This window comes from Leuciscus leuciscus (genome assembly GCF_965113295.1).
Source record: "Leuciscus leuciscus genome assembly, chromosome: 15".
NCBI classification, from domain to species: Eukaryota; Metazoa; Chordata; class Actinopteri; order Cypriniformes; family Leuciscidae; genus Leuciscus; species Leuciscus leuciscus.
This window is the reverse complement of record NC_138739.1, coordinates 14,895,824-14,913,001: the sequence shown is the minus strand read 5'-3', so window position 1 is coordinate 14,913,001 and position 17,178 is coordinate 14,895,824. Positions and strand designations below refer to the sequence as shown.

At 35.5% G+C, this 17,178-nt stretch overlaps 3 protein-coding genes across 7 annotated transcripts in view; 2 read left to right on the top strand and 1 right to left on the bottom strand.

Annotated features, from left to right (window-relative positions):
* The window catches only part of LOC309476275 (uncharacterized protein), a 106,570-nt gene that overhangs the window by 62,129 nt on the left and 27,263 nt on the right, over positions 1–17,178 (top strand). The window lies entirely within an intron of this gene.
* LOC309476062 (uncharacterized protein) overlaps positions 1,082–17,178 on the top strand; it is a 77,099-nt gene continuing 61,002 nt past the window's right edge. For 4 of the 5 annotated variants that reach the window (XR_014197914.1, XR_014197915.1, XR_014197916.1 and 1 more), the window contains exons 1-3: positions 1,082–1,390; positions 2,143–2,475; positions 2,773–3,075. Coding sequence is in view for 2 of the 5 variants with exons in the window: in XM_082139210.1 (XP_081995336.1) it covers positions 1,348–1,390; positions 2,143–2,475; positions 2,773–3,075 (679 nt within the window). In the remaining 3 variants the exon portion in view is untranslated. Of the gene's footprint in view, positions 1,391–2,142; positions 2,476–2,772; positions 3,076–5,231; positions 5,571–5,874; positions 6,004–6,121; positions 6,160–6,589; positions 8,048–17,178 lie in introns of those variants that run through there. The other variant, XM_082139209.1, reaches the window with a different exon arrangement.
* Positions 7,455–17,178, bottom strand: part of LOC309476224 (SLAM family member 5-like) — a 232,245-nt gene continuing 222,521 nt past the window's right edge. Inside the window, exons 13-17 of the mRNA XM_082139493.1 lie at positions 14,424–15,631; positions 11,688–12,005; positions 10,970–11,500; positions 10,319–10,386; positions 7,455–9,848 (exon numbers count right to left, since the gene is read on the bottom strand). The gene's annotated coding sequence lies outside the window, so the exon portion shown is untranslated. The remainder of the gene's footprint in view (positions 9,849–10,318; positions 10,387–10,969; positions 11,501–11,687; positions 12,006–14,423; positions 15,632–17,178) is intronic.

Genomic DNA, 17,178 nt, shown 5'->3' with positions numbered 1-17,178 from the left:
AATGTATTACAAGTAACATGCATTACATAACCAGATTACTTTTTGATGTTACGAGTAAAGAAACGCATTACAAGTAACATGCATTATGTAATCAGATTACTTTTTGATCTGACAATTAATGCATTACAAGCAACATGCATTACGTAAACCTTTAGTTTCCTAGGATAGAAGGAATGGGTGGATATTCCGGAGCAACTTGGCATTTCTGACTGACCATTGGCCATCTTGGTTTGGAGGGGGAAAAAATCGAAACACAAAGGCTTGCCACTTGGTGGCAATGTATATGATGATGCACAAGAGTCCACTGTAGAGGTTGATGTGCAACTTTGCCATACAAATCCATGCATTTGCAAAGAAAAATGCTTTTTGAATAGCTGTCCACTGTAGTGACCACTATGCGTGAAAGGGTTAAATGTACGTACAAGTCTTGCAGACACTGAACAGCAAATTAAGAGTAACCTTATGTACAGATCACTGTGGAAAAATGAGCCATTAAAGAAGCCATTAAAGAAGGAACTCTTACCAGACAAAATATCATTAAGCAATTATTTTTGACATCTGACAGGATTTATTTTCTTGATACTATTATTATTTTTGCATTTACCCTTGAATCCTTGAATGTGTACTGGTATTTTAAGTTGTTTGCAGATCTTATTGTATTGTACCTTTAGGATTAAAATTACAGAGACAATTACTTGACTAATTTTTGTTTCCACTCAACAGCAAATATGACCTGAATAAAATAAAATGGCTTAATTTTAAAATGTTCTATATGCACACATTAAAAAAAAATACTTGCGGTGACTACATGCTATTAATCCATCAAATTTAGGTTTAAAATCATGTGATTTAAAATGTTGTAAAATTAACTATTTTGCATGTATATACTAGGATAACTTAAGCATCACATTTTTGTAAATAATTACTTATTCATCAATAATGACTTATTACTATTTATCACTACTACTAATACACAGGTTAGAACATAATTTCAATACAATATTGAGCATACATGTCACTTAAGACCAGCCTGCGCATGTACATTATAACCCAGAGATCGGTACTGCGCATGCGTTCAAAACACACCACCATCCAGTGCCAGTACGTATTGGATTGGATCTGATACAGTCTGTTTTTCTGTTTGTTTTACATACGTTTCGGACCTTCAGCGTCTAATGTCACATCACTGGCGAAACCGACACACGCTTTGTCGTGTTGTCAATGTTTTCGACGCTGCTTCTTCAAATCTCTATTAACGTTAGGCGCAAATTACTTTCGCTTTCATGCAAAATGGTATCGACATAAACATTCGACGGAATCTGGACTTCCGCAAAAGTGGGGAATATAATGCTCGGCATTTTTATCACACTGTGTGTTTTTCTCCTGCATGGTAAGTCATTTTTTTATAAGACAAATGTTATATCTATTATTAGATATGAATATGAGGGTGCAGACTGAGGAGAAGGCCTTTAACAGATGACCCGGCCACTCACACGTTATTAATCCTGTTTTAGCCTAAATGGTGAATATATTTATGTACAACTTCAAGTAGTTCTATTATTTAATGTTTTAACGCAGTTTGATTTGGGAGAGGGAGGAAGATTGAACCTCCCAACTGCAAAACCTTCGTCAAAAACGAAAGTTTGTGGCAGCTAGTGTCGTAGGCCTAGGCTTTAAAATAATAATGTTGTTTTTTATAGTAAAAGTGTAGTAACTAGCCATGTGTAGGGTTGATTACCATTTGTATAACCACAGTTATCAAAACTATGGTTAATGTAACAACACCATGGTTAATTTGTGGTTACCATAGTTTAACTACAATAACCATGGTTTTGGGTTTTTAATTTTCGTTATGGTACATAAACTTTTGGAGCCTTTACTTTGTGCTATGGATATGGAAGTTTAATTTTTAATATCTCTAAAACTTGAAGATCATTCATGAGACTTGTGATTGTCCGATGAGTGAATGTGTAAATTTATGATGTTCTTTTACTGTTTGCATGTTACATTTTGAATTCAGACATATTTCTCACACTCTGTGATCTGCAGAATAACATTTTCACAGCACTCTTCTGATGTATAATTTTGTCACACTATCCCAGACATTCATGATTTATGATTATCTGTTCATTTCTTTTCCAGGTGTTTCTGGTGTTGAGATCGACAGAGTTACCGTGAAGGAGGGAGATTCAGTCATTCTACACACCAATGTTAAGATAAACCAGAAAGACAGAATTAAATGGTTTTTTCAAAACACTCGTATAGCTCAAATCATTGGAAATATTAGTATCTGTACAGATGTTCATTGTAATGAAGGTACTGAGAGATTCAGAGACAGACTGAAGCTGGATGATCAGACTGGATCTCTGACGATCAGTAATATCCAACAAGCAGACTCTGGACTTTATGAATTACAGATCACCAGTAGCATTAGCAATACTGACAGCCTTAAGAGCTTCAACATTACTGTCAGTGGTGAGTATAATTCAATTATTCAGTGCATTTTCCTTTAATAAATGTTAAAATACAGCTGAATATTTTTTAAACGGTAAAGTAAAAAAAATGAAAAAGTGAGCTTTGACTCAATATTAAAATATTATGGAGATCATCTCTTTTACCTTAACACTTTTCACATAAACAATGCATAAAACGACGTGGCTATAATGTCAGTGTTATTTCACAAGTAAAAAATAAATAAAATAAACATTGCTATAATTTTTACCCACTTTTTTTTATAAGTGATTTATGATTATCTGTTCATTTCTTCCACAGGAGCTGAAGTGTTTGTGTTTTTGATGGAGGAAGATTCAGTCACTCTAAACACTGGTGTTAAAACAAACCAGCAAGACAGAATTAGATGGTATTTTAATAACACTCAAATCGCTCAAATCACTGGAGATCAGAGTAAGATCTGTACAGATGTTCAGTGTAAAGAGAGATTCAGAGACAGACTGAAGCTGGATCATCAGACTGGATCTCTGACCATCACAAACATCACAAACACACACTCTGGAGTTTATCATCTACAGATCAACAGCCGCAACATTGAAAAGACCTTCAATCTAGCTGCTCATGGTGAGTCATTAAACATTTAAAAGCATGTTATATATGTTTATATCACATGTGTTTGTGGTGTTTATAACAGCAGTGACTCTTAGCAGCATGAAAAACTAAACATTTCTTAAAATTGTGAATGGATTATGTAAGGGATAATCAATGGTTAGGTGTGTATTACACGATTTTAATGCACAATGTGGAGACAAAGAACCATGAGGATTATCCCATTTATACCATGGTCATTTGCCAGCACAACTTCAATCTGTTATTGATGTTTGCAGCTCAATATTTGACTGGAAGGCTAAAAATGACAGTTATTTTCATCAGTTATGGCTCGTTAGATAAAGCATTTTGCCAGCTTTCAATTAGACACAGAGATAAAGTACTGTGATAAGATTACATTTATTTGTGTAATTAGGGAGAAGAAAGAGAGAGAGATTGTGTGTGTTTCCCCCTCATTGCTGAGTAATATGTAATTTAGCAATTCAGTAACAAAGCTATTCAAATGAAAAAGAAGGTTCTCTGCTGAAGATGTAACTTTAGTCATTGTTATGCACCTTAAATAAATGAATTAATAAGTAAACATCTGTGCTGCACCGGCGATTCCTTTTTTCTGCTCAGTAACAAAGCTGTTTTATCAATAAAAGTCACAGGCAACTTTTAGGGGTTTAATTGATTAATTAAGACCAGGAGTTAGAAGTGCAGTCAATGAAAGACAAGAGCCAGAATTATAATAAATTGAAGAATTTTTTTTTATTTTTATTTATTGTTTACTTAAGATAGTTTGCAGTTTCATCAGCAGAAGTTCAGCTTCAAGACTCACACAGGAGTTCGTAGGCCGCCCCGCTTACAGTTACAAAGATCACAGCAGTTATACTCTTCACAAAGGTCTAAGCTACGTCATTATTTCAGGTTGAATGATTCTGATTGGCTAAGAAATAGATAAACACATTTTCCACACATGGACTGATAGGCAGTAGCACATCTCCATAGTCTGTACGGTTGCCACCAGAACCCTGAGTTAGGTACGAGTGTTCCTCCGAGGTCACAAGAAAAAGTCAGAACAAGTCAGTCAATCTCCAATAATGCCACTTGTTTCTTAACCTGTCACTAAGTATACTAACTCATACACAGACACACAGCTTCTTCAAGGTTGGATTTGGTTAGGGCTCTAACTATAACAGGAGACTCTTCCCAAAACATCCAGATGACATGTTCTTTCCTTCAATGAGAGGACACTTTATTATAGAACAGTAAAGTAAATGATAAAAAATGGTTGCTTAAACTATTGGTTCCAATGACCCTTGTGATCTATAGTCGTCATGGTGAGCTAGAAGAACAGATATATGTTTTAACATGTTGAAGAACTTTCTCAAACAAAACGAGTACATTTTTCATCTCTGAAAGCTGGGCTAAATGAGCAAGCATGGTTACTGTATTCCTGGCATGGGTCAGACCCTCAGTCACCTCTCAGATATTTAATACAGACATTAGAGAATACATGAAAAGAACATTTCAGTAATCACACTGTTCTTCTAAAATGAAGAAAAATCTCATAAGCTTTGAGAAGTCATTCAATTCATTTGATATTTAGAAGGAGATTTTTTTTTTATTAATACCTTGATTATAATCACTCATTAGATAGCCTATACATCGAAGCAGCAGTGGATTCCAGAATCCACTTCCTTCACAACATTAATAACAAGTTTCTGTCCTACTGAATGTTTCTGTGTGGATGGATGTTTCGGCTTAATTTTTCTACAGTGGAAGGAAGTGGAGATCTATCCATGTTTTTTTTGCAGTCTATGGTGTGGTTTCAATAAAGCCAGTGCATTAACGGTGATTAAATTGACTGGAACTACCTGTGTATTTGCAGTTTTAGCTTCCAGCCAATCAGAAATGTGTATTCAGACAGACCATTGTATAAATACAGAAAATGAGAGAAGAACACTTGTTATGATAAATGCATGCCTTTACAAACCCGTTTGAGCTTCTGTTCATCGTACTTTGTGCGTATGTGTGTTGATCAATAATTATATTTGATTAAAAGCCTAAATTAAATCTGTTCATCATATAAAATAAAATAATTATTTTAATATCCACAGACTTTTAAAATGTGTAGTTTGTTGTTTTCAGCAAATAGATCCTCAATCATCTGTTGGTTTGTGTTCCAGGTGTTTCTGCTGCTGAACAAGATGAAAAGAGAAAGTCTGTGAAGGAGGGAGAATCTGTCACTTTAGATCCTGGTGTGATAAAAAACGAAAATTATTTGATCACATGGTATTTTAATGACATTCTCATCGCTGAAATCGCTGGAGATCAGAGAAAGATCTGTGAAGATGAACAGTGTGATGAGAGATTCAGAGACAGACTGAAGCTGGATCATCAGACTGGATCTCTGACTATCACAAACACCAGAAACACAGACTCTGGAGATTATACACTAGAGATCATCAGCAGCAGCGACAGCTTCAGTATTAGGAGGATTAGGAGCTTCAGTGTTATTGTGACTGGTGAGTGTCATTTAGTCTGTCAGTGCATTTTAAATAAAGTGCCTTTCATTGTGGACAGTTTTGACCAACATTATGATGAATGTTATAAACCTGCACAATACACAAAAGCAGTTTTCCTGTGAGCATCGATGTTTCCTGTTGAGCTCAACGTGCTTTGATGTCATTGTAGTTCCCGTTTCTCTAAAATCCACCATTTATCAGTTAAATCAGTACCACACAACTGATGAACAAAACAGAAAGGTGTAAATGTCGGTCAAAAACATCAGTAAAATTGATGTCTATCTTTTTATTGTTACTGCTTTAGGTCGAAATCCAGCTGCTGTTGCAGGAATAGTAGCTCTGGTGGTTGTTGTTGTTGCTGCTGCGGTTGCTACTGCGATGATTCACTATCGCAAGAGTCGAAAGAATCGCAGGAGTCCAGCAACAAGAGAAGGTTAGTATTACATACAGCTGATTTAACAAGATGCAAATATGAGTTTGTGTGTGAATGTATGTGAAAATATGTATTTTCATTCTGAATGGAATTGAGTTAGTCATTATTGTTCTAACAGGCACCAGGACCAGGACAGAGCCAAATCATAATAATAAGGTAAAATAAAACACACGAAAACTCGCATGCAAACAGACACACAGCACTTACAGATCTGAACAGTTTTATGTAGTTTAATTAAAAATCAGTACATAGAAACTGTTTTACTTTAGATTGAAAAGCAGTGGCATGAATATATAATATATGTGATCAAATAATTAATACACACACACACACACACACACACACACACAGGGGAACCCACATTCTCCATGAGTAGTTTCATATTATTTTAATCAAAAAGAATCAGGCATTGAGATTCAAATGTTGTACTACTGTAGTACTGTATTATGTCAAATATTCAGGAAAAGGAAACCACCCCAGATTCCTCAAACACAATTCCAAGTCTATTTTTTTTTCTGTTTGTGTGACTGATTTCATCAAACCTGTTCATTTATTTTACCTTCTGTGAATCTGTTTTCTCTTACAGGTGAATGATGTAAAATACTCAATCGTTTGTCAGAATGAGGATCCTGTTAATGGGACATGCTGTAATCAGACTGAGACTGCCAATGAAACATCACAGTAACATTATTATTTTGGTACATTTATTTAATGGGACACTAAAGAGAAGATGGATAATGAGAGAAGAAGAGGATGAAACGGTTAAGCCTATGGCAAGCAGGGCGGGGCCAAGAGTCTCGAGAGTCCCAAAAAGAGTCCCAAATGGCACACTTCATATGCACTTTCTGTCTTGTGGACCGGCTGCCGTGTCCGTAAAGTCCATGAGACTGTAGGGTGTCCCATTTGTCATTTTAGGTTTCAGAAGGGTGTTCGCGAGCACCCCCTTTGCAGTAGATATGCGCTCTGGATTGATAGGAGGAGCAATGACAGTGAAGAACAGTGAAGTTCCTGCCTCCTTGTTCCCCTGAACCTTTAACTTTTTTACATAGCCTTACTATTTTCAAAAAAGGCAGTTAAGCAGGAAACAAGCTTTAAAGTATGAACCAAAGTGACACTTAACCAGCAATAGAATAGAAAGGCCTAGTTTCACAGACAGGGTTTAGATTAAGCCAGGGTTAGCCCTTAGTTCAATTAGGACATTTAAGTAGCTTTTATAAACATGCCTTAAAGAAAAATTACTGGTGTGCATCTTGAGACGAAACAATGGCACTGACTATTTTTAAGATATTTCAGTGCAAGTTGCTTTCAGTTCAAACAGCTCAAACATGCGTTTTAGTCTGGGATTTGGTTTAAGCCTTGTCTGGAAAACGTCAAACACTTCCCCCTGTTTCACAGTGTGTAGAGGTTTATTAATGCTGCTAAAGAGATCCAGACAGGAACAGTGAGACGTATCTTTTTTTTTTTTTCACTGATCTTGTTTAACATTGGTTATTTTGCCCCGTCTGTGTTCATCCACTTGTAAATGATTGTTTTACCCTTCCAAGACAGCTATTATCATCAAGAAGTGTATTTGTCTACTAGTAGTCACATATGGCCTTGTACTGTAAGACACAAGCACTTTTCACAAATGCACAGTTGAGGATTTGAAAGCAACTGTCAATCAAACGACATGCAGGTGCTGAATGGAGTTTGCACTACTGATACTATAGGTGCCTATCATTTTTTAATTGACTTCTTGCACTTACTACATATCATGTACTGTATTGTGGTCTTCAGATTCTGATGCTTTAGCTAGACCTTTCAAGCAATGTTTGTCCAATTTTTTTATTTTTTTATTAATCTTTTGTTCTCATTCTCAATGTAAATAGCTTAAATATGATTTAGAAGTGTCTAATGTATTGTCATCTATTTTTGTCATGTTAATATTTTGTCATTTCAAAGCTAAAATACTGTCATTTGCCAAACCCTCACAAAATCCTGTATCATGAATCTTACCATGATGTATATCAATAAACTGGACATGCATGTTTCCTTTTTACAATCACTAATGGTTCAATTTATTTTTGTTAGATATTCAAATGTGGTAAATGATCTGTGTATATAAAGATGTTTTATTTTGTGTGGAAAGACAAAAATCAGATCAAGTATTTGTAAACATTTGTACACAACTTTGCATCAGTCATTATTAAAAAAGGGCCTTGAAGTTCTTCCTTTATAAACACCATTTTCTTTCTAAAATATGGAAATTAATTGGAAAGATATTTGTTTAATCATTGGTTAAATTTCATTAAAAATATTTTTCACTCATAACTGGTGTTTTTAAACCGTGAATTCCTACTTAGGACACAAGATGGCGTTATACATTATTCATACTATTTGTAAACATCCACTCACCAGGCACTTTATTATGTACACCTTGTTAGTACCGTGTGTTAAGGCCAGCTTGTTTCAACATCTCAATTCTCTAATTGCATCGCAAAGAGCGAGGAGGCTTCCGGGAGTCATAAGCGAGGATACAGGGGTGTATCCACAGGTGTATCTTGAGTGATCAAGTATTCCAATGTATAAATAAGCTTTCCTTTGATTCCTCTGTCCTCCTTTTCTTTCCTTGCAGCCTTCCCTCATATCCTACAGGGGGTGGAGCTGAGACGTAAATAAAGGAAGCAAGGAAAGGAAACGAGGATGCACAAAAAAGAACTGAAAGCACCCCATGACTCCACAGGAAGCCTCCTCACTCCTCGATATTCGCTTCCTTGCGGTGCAATTAGAGAATTGAGATGTCCTTCAAGATGGGTAAGCTCGATTGGTTTCCGGTAATAGGATGGAGGACAGAGGAGTGAGGAAACGAGGACGCAGTACAAGTTCCCATTCAGAAGAGAACACTAACAATGCCAATACTGGAAATCAAAAAAAAAAAAAAAAATTCAAATTGATTGGAATTTTCACACTTTTTTTCTGAATGAGCAAAGCCATCTGAAGAGATAATAATTTTAAAGAATATTTAATACCTACATTTTGATGATTTATGTTTTTCCTTTGGACAGCAGCACTGCTATGCACTGTTTTGCCATAATTTTCTACTTTTAGTTATTTTCTTCACACAACCAATGAAAACAAAAGAAATTACAACATCCATCAAACATGGGCATGCTACTATAAATATAGAACAGTACATCGCACATTGGATTTATTCTTAAATAATTCCCAGACACTGACAGGAAAAACAAAAAAAAACAGGATGACCTTTATTTGAAAAAAGATGTGAGAATCAAGAATAGTTCTAAATAACTTCTGCCTCGCTTCCTATAGCTGGAAATAACTACTGAAACTAGCTGAGCTTGTCTGCACGATCACTGCATGCATGTATATGGTCATGTTGCATATGCACACAAAGTATAAGATATTTTCATATTTCACAGGAATAACAGTGTTTGATTTAAGACCTTTTTGTGAACACAAGTTCAGAATTTAGTTGTGAAAAGAAATTCTGTAGAGCAGAATCAAACGGTTTAATGTGAGCAGGAATGGAAAAAGCCCTTCAACCACACTCTTTACTCAAACACACTACTGACACACTCGAACACACTCAAAAACCTCCAGCAGTAGACACATTCTCACGCACAAGCTATTTGTCCAACAGATCAAACAATATCGGTTTAGATGTAAATAAATGAATAAAGCAGGGTCTCCACTATAATGTACTCTAAGATGAAACATGAAAGGAGGTTTGCAGTGAAAGTGATCAAACAGCTGTCAAGTACTTGTAAATTATAAAAAATAATTTAGTTTGATCATCTGCTCATGTTGAGAGGGGCATAATCCATGTGATCCTCCCTTTTTACTTTCTGTAATAAAAAACAAACATGCATAACAAAATATATGATAATAATAAAAAAGGGGGCAGGTTATTTCTGAAGATTGATTGAGATGTAATGTGATCTGCACTGTTATATGAAAAAAAAATCCCTCTTACGGCAAAGCTAACATAAACCAGCTTGAGTAAACGCCTTTTTAATCTAATAATAATACATAATAGTAATAAATTATACATAATACTAATACATTTTATTATATTTAGCATACTATTTCTAGCTAGTAGTTATCTGACACAAGAACTCTTGATGTACAAAAAAATAAGTCAAAAAAGTCTTGATGTACAAACTGTTAAAATGTTTCTTTTCCTCAATGTAATTACATTAATTTAACAAATTCATTTAAAAATTGGAGATCCTGCAGTGTTTCTCAGTTGCTAAAATGTTGCTCAAATGTAATCTGTGACGTGTATTTTTATGTGTAACATTATTAATTGTCTTACCGTTTTCTGTGCGTTTCTTTTGAAGAACACTGGATCAGCGTAAGTGATCTCGTCTTCGGGAGTCTCAACTGTTTCTACAATAAAAGATACATTAAAACAACAGAACTCAACTTGATCTGTTGCTTTACAACATATAATTATTAGGGCTGTCAAAGTTAAAACATTAATGCACACATTTAATTAATTAATTAATTAATGGCATCAACCATTTAACATTAGGCCTATAACTTTTTCACACACAAAACATTCAGAACAGAGTTTGTGTTTACCATTAAATTTATAGAAACATTCTTTAATTTATAAATCAAACCCAGGCAGGATGTTTAACAAGAGTAAAGTCATTTGCATTTTTTGCATGGTAAAATTTATCAAGCCATCATTCATAGAGATTTTAATTTGAGCATTAGCAGTTTCTTTACACATGTAAGATTATGTTTATAATGGAGAAAGCATTTTTATTGCTGAAAACATGCAGATTTTCATTTCTGTTTTTGCATTTCCAGTGTTTTTAATAAAAATGAACTTTGATCATTTATAAAAAGGAATTATGAGAATAATTGTGTGACAATAATTGATTAAATGATAGTGCTAAAATATTTAGAGCAAATTTTTAAATCTTTATTTGTTATAATACTTCTTTGTAACACTTGCCTCCGCTGTCAATTTTTCTACATTTCTTGCAGATCCAGAAGATCCCAACGGCAGCAACAATCATCAGAGATCCAGCAGCAGCAGAGATCAACACTATATAAAACAATGGTTGAGCCTCATCTGTAATGGACAAAATGAGCCATTACTGCGAGTGAATATCAGCACTACAGTATATATAACATGATACATCGGGTCAGTAAATACACACATATATCATCAGTGCTGTGGTACCTGCACATGTGTGACAGAGTGTGTTGATGTCCAGATGTGTGGTCTGGTTGCTGATGGGATTGTTCAGCACACAGCTGTAGGTGTTTTTATCCTGATATTCCACCTCCAGAGGTAGAGAGAGACTGATGCTGAGATCACACACACTGATGCTGGACAATACACTGATTCCTTTGTACCAGGAGAGAGTCGCATCACACACATTCAACACTGATGAACACACCAGTGAACATGATGATGATGATGATGATGATGAAGAACAGTGAGAAGAGTTACTGCTGATGACAGGAACGGGCAGACAAGCTGGGAAACATGAGAGAATAAAGAAAAATATGGATGAATCTAAACAACAATCTTATTTTCAGTTCAATGTGTTTAGTGTGATGACTAGCAGGGAGTGTGTCCGTCTTCTCAAACTATGAAATGATCAAACATTTCAATATGTAAATAGCTAACAAAATACAAAGGGCAGGATAATGTCTCTACTCACCATAGACAGAAACACTGAATGTTTTTGATGATCGTTTCGCTCCACTTATCAGTAGTTCATAATCTCCAGTATGTTCAGTTGTGGTGTTTGTGATGGTCAGAGATCCAGTTTGATCGTCCAGCTTCAGTCTGTCTCTGAATCTCCCATCAGTGCCATTATATGTGGAGAAGATTCCAGTAGCTCTGCTGATTTGAGCTATCAGAGACTTTTCAGCTCCAAATTTCCACAGTATGTCTTCATCTTCATGTATTTCAGTAAGATCAGTCTTTAGAGTGACAGAATCTCCCTCCATCACTGACACTGAATCACCAAACACACCTGGAGAACATGAAGAGGTTTTGTCACTGATTAAGGCTCTTACAAAGCCTGAACTCATTTGCTAACCTTTAAATATGAATTGAAGAACAGTAGCAGACATGTGTGAATCAATATATTTATTTTTAATGTGTTTTAAAATGATCTTCTGTAGCAAAATAAATGTAAAGTTACATGATAAATTAATTGTAATTGAAATACAAATGAATGACACCACACAAATATATGAATAACTTACCAATGAGACGGCAGAAGCACAAACAGAACAAAACAAGCATGTGAAACATTTTCAGTTCAGTGAAAACTCAAACTGATTAAAGCAAGCGTAACAGAACTGTTAATCATGTGTGTGAATCCTCCCCTAACAGAGAGTGACCCTCCTATAGTGCACATGCACAACTGCTCTGACGCATGTTATAAATGGTTACATACAGTCTTATAATAAGACTATAATAAAACTATGTTTTTAATAGTGGAAAACATTCATTTTTTTATCATTTTGATAATCTTTGAAATTTAACATTGACGATGTTAAATATTTAAAAGTAGAAGAATATTGTGTGAATATTGTATGAAAATATATGATGAACATGGTGCAGTGAAATGGAGTGTAAGTCTAATTTTAAAATGGCTGTGTATATTTATTTAGCTCTCATTTTCAGTGCATGGAAAAAGTTAAAACCGTGTCTGACCTCACATACCGGTTTACTGATGTTTATCTTCTGAGTCAAACTGAAAGATGTGGTTGGTGTTCTTCAGAGATGTGGTTTGATCTGTTGGTGGACCAACTTGTTTGTGAGAGAGAATGGCTATTTAGAGCATGAGTGAATATGTAAAGAGCTTCTTCCTATTCTGCTGCTATAAAGTCTCTCTTCTACTCGACAGAAACAATAGGCCTAAACCATGATGAGAAACTGTGTCGACAGACAGAGAAAAGCAATAGCAAAACATTGATCATATTTAACACATACAGTGCGTGCAGAATTATTAGGCACATTGATTTTCTGATCATATTTTATTCCCAGGCACATTTTGCCAATTCCAAACCATATTAATCTTAATAACTACTATTAATTTTGTATTTAATCATTTATAAGTGATATATAATTGTTCATGAAGGCTGGAAATGAAAAACACCTTTAACTCAGGTGTGCAGAATTATTAGGCACGTTTTCTTTTACAGATAAAATAAGCCAAAAAAGAGATTTAACTCAGACTGAAACGTCAAAAATTATTAAATGCCCATGAGAAGGATACAATAATGCAATACTAATGCAATACTAGAGATTGCAGTTAAGGCATGACCATTGGACAGTGAAATGCTCATTGGGTCAGCAGGGTCAGACAAATACAGGTGGAGAAGAAAATACACATGTTAACTGCAAAAGAATTAAGAATGAAGGTGAAGAATTAAGTGTGAAACCATCAGGAACCCTTTAGTCTCCAGTGCCACCATTTTCCAGAACTCGAACCTACCTGGAGTCTCCAGAAGAGCAAGGTGTCAGGATATCAGAGACTTATTTAGGTTAGGTAAAGAATCCTAAAAATATACCCCCTCTTAATAAGAATCACAAGCTGAAGTGTAATAAAATACATGAAGACTGATTTTTTATAGGCTTTATAGACAGACAGATTGAGAGTGACTCTTGAAGGACCAGCACCACATCCTCTTGTACCACTGTTTGAAGAATTCATCTTCCAGAATTTGACAGTAAGTTTTGGGAGTTCATTTTTGTCCATTTCTGCAAAACGGACTTCAGGGTAGGAGATGGACTAAAAATGAACTAAAAATAAACTGTCAGATTCTGGAAGATGAATTCTGAATTCTAGTCTGTGGGGTAAAACGACCCCAGGTGGCATCGCTTCCCACTATCATAATTAATGTTACCATGTTCTGAACAACACATCCTTTGGTTTTCCATCAAATGTAATCTAACTAGGTGTTTGGATACAAATATTTGGATTTTATATTTAAAAATTACCTCAAGTTAGCATCAGCTAACTAGTTAGCTAACCAGTTAGCATCAGCTAACACAGTTTTTCAAATAGGCTGATTTTCAGCATGGTTCATGAATTAATATTCATATTTATCTACTGTTATTTTGGCTTGTCTTTTTTTATTTTAAGCTTAAACTGCTTGTAATCTGATTTTGCTGTAAATGTATAAAAGCAAATTGCTTTGTCAGAGTGTGGGCATTTGACTTGCACCTGCGGGCTTTGGTACAAATCATTTGTTTGTTAAAAATCCTAAAACATGAAAACTCTGTCAGAAGTAGTGCGACTGTGAAAAGTGTGAACAATTAATAAATATATTCCCTTTTGCACTCTGAATATGGACATTGAGAAAAGACAACTACCTTTTTACATGGACAATCTGAGCAGAGACTCTTATTTTGATACGGGAAGATACCGCATACATACCCTAGAGTCAGACTATCTGCATTGCAGGCGCTGCTCATACAGGGGAGACACGATTCTCCTCTTGTTTGTTTCATGTTGTAATCTGTCTCCGGAGGTCTGCTGCAACACCAGGGCTGTCAGAACAGGACATCAGCAAAGACTTTAAACATCAGTTTACTGTCGGATTTGTCGCGTCACATCGCGCAGGCGCAGCATCCAGTGTAAACAGTCACTGATTTCAATGGGTTCGTTTAATACAATTTAGATAATGTGTCATCTTCACGTGCACTGCAAGTAACACATAATTATCATACTGAATAAAAGGGCATAAATGAGTTAGTTTTCCTGTGCATTGATGCTGCTGGTAGTCCTCAAAACCCACCACATTTATTACGACCAAAGAAGAAAGGTGTATACCGGTCAAATATCAGTAAACCCCATTATCAGCCGATCTAGTAATAATGACAAGACTTTATTATGAAATATCCACGTATGTCTTAAGATAAGGAAGAATATGTGTTGCTGTTGTTCTGGAACTGGTGTTATTATCACTGCAGTCACTCACTCCTCACAGAACACGAGCTCAGCTGAATGACAAGAATTACACTGCTGATTAAATACAATTGAATTATCATAGTGTTGTTGTTCAAATAGCCAGCAGTCATGCTCTTAGGTGGTTCCTCTATGAGAACAGCAGAATCTATTTATAGCGAGTAAAAGTAGTGCTATTCTTAGAGATGTGATTCTCTGCTTTGGACACTAGAGAGCGATGATGTGCTTGTGTTACATTTGCCAAAATATCCAGCAGATCATATTGTGTGATACTGCAGTCACTATGTAATGAGGTTAATATCCAGTTACATTTCCCTAAAAATAATAATTCAGGAACAGTAAATGACAGACAAAGGAGTACAGAGACGGGTGTGATTAATATTTATTGATGTTTATACATTTCCATATGATCAATTAAAAGTAGAACATTTTAGTTGAGTTTCTGGATGCTATTATATTGGGGAACCACTAAATTAAAATAGAATTTCATACACCACAATACCAAAATATATGATACAGAGAGTGAAATCAAAACAGATATATCCTGTCCGAGAATAAATATGGTCAAGAGGTGTGAGTCAGTGTGCAGTACTAACTCTAACATCAGATCCAGTACATACAGTATTTGATCATCGTTTTTTGGGGACATTTTCATACACAGCATCCGTCTTTGATTTCTGTAAGGAAACACAAACTCAATCAGGAATCTGATGATGCGACAGTTTAAAAGCTAATAATAGAATTTTGCTTCAAATTCACTCAGAGTGGAAATTAATTGCAGACTAATTCCACTATGTTTAAACGTACACTGTGGAATTTTTTCTCCACTAGGGGTCGCTAACATATTTACAATAACAAAGGCGTAGTTTGATGACGCAACATTTGCTAAGAATTATGGATCTTGTCGTCAACGTCAAGCCGACCGATCTAATAATGTTTATGGTCGGATGACTGAATACATCGATGCTTTTATCATGACGGTGATATGAAGCAGTCAGTGGCGCCTCCAGAAATTTTTCATAGGGGTGGCCAGATGGGGCCACTTAAAATCTTGGGGTGGCACACCAAAACTTTAAACCATAATTTCAGAATTTTTTTTCTACTGTTGTAGTAAACCAGCCTGTAGTAAACTTTTAGAAAGACTTAAGGAAACTCCTACTGATATACTATATGATGGTTTATTGTGTTATATTTAATGTTACTAATGATATAATGTGCATAGACTAATAACAGTACAGTTAACATTTTGAGTTACACAACAATTCTGTTGTATTTTGCAATTATATTTGGCATAAGGTGTACATTTATTGCAAACAAAACAGTTACTGGGGAAAAGCAGATACTGGCAGATACAAATATATTATATTTATTAATGTCAAGAATTCAGAAGTGTATATATTTATATAGCCAACACTACAAATAAATAATATACAATTAAATTATGCTTATTTTAAATGTATTGAGCAGGCTAGATATAAAAAATATAGGCTTTTAATAATCTTTCAGTGCGCAAAACCATGATAATATGAGACGCTTCAAAACAGAGCGCACAAAGCGCATATGCGCATCGCGGGTGCAGAATGATGTGCTCAAAGCAACATGGAGTCACAGTGTGCAGCGCTGCACTGAACAAGTGCGCATTTAAAAGTTCACGGCACAAATCGAAGAAATGTCGAGCGCACAAATCCTAGTGTATATCTGTCCAACAGTTTATTGATCATTTGTTTCACAGTTTTAAATTCCAGTTATTGTGCGTTTGATGCCGATTCATAGTCCTTGTGATGTGTGTGATCTAACAAGCACACGGTAGTGAGTCGTTTAAAAACAGCAACAAACTCCAACAAAATAAAGTCATTTTATGCAAAGCCACAGCCTTTTATATACAGATAATGCATTATAATGTGAATATATCATATTGGAGAGAGTTTTACCGTGCATCCAACCGGAAGAGGCGCGCGCGCTGTTTGAATACTGAATGGAGAATGATCGACAGCCACAGAGGAGGGAATACGAGTTTCCGTAAACTTTAATGATGTAAATAGACTTCTGTCCGTCACATTAAGCTATGGAATGACTTCAGATGACTTTGTCACCCAAACTGACGCGGGAGTCTTCTTCGTCTTCTTTCTTAACTTCTTTTGAAATTGTTGACCGACGGTCACGCGCTGAGCTGTTGCTGTCTGAGCGCGCAACAGCGGCATGGACGGAGGGGCGGGGAAGTACT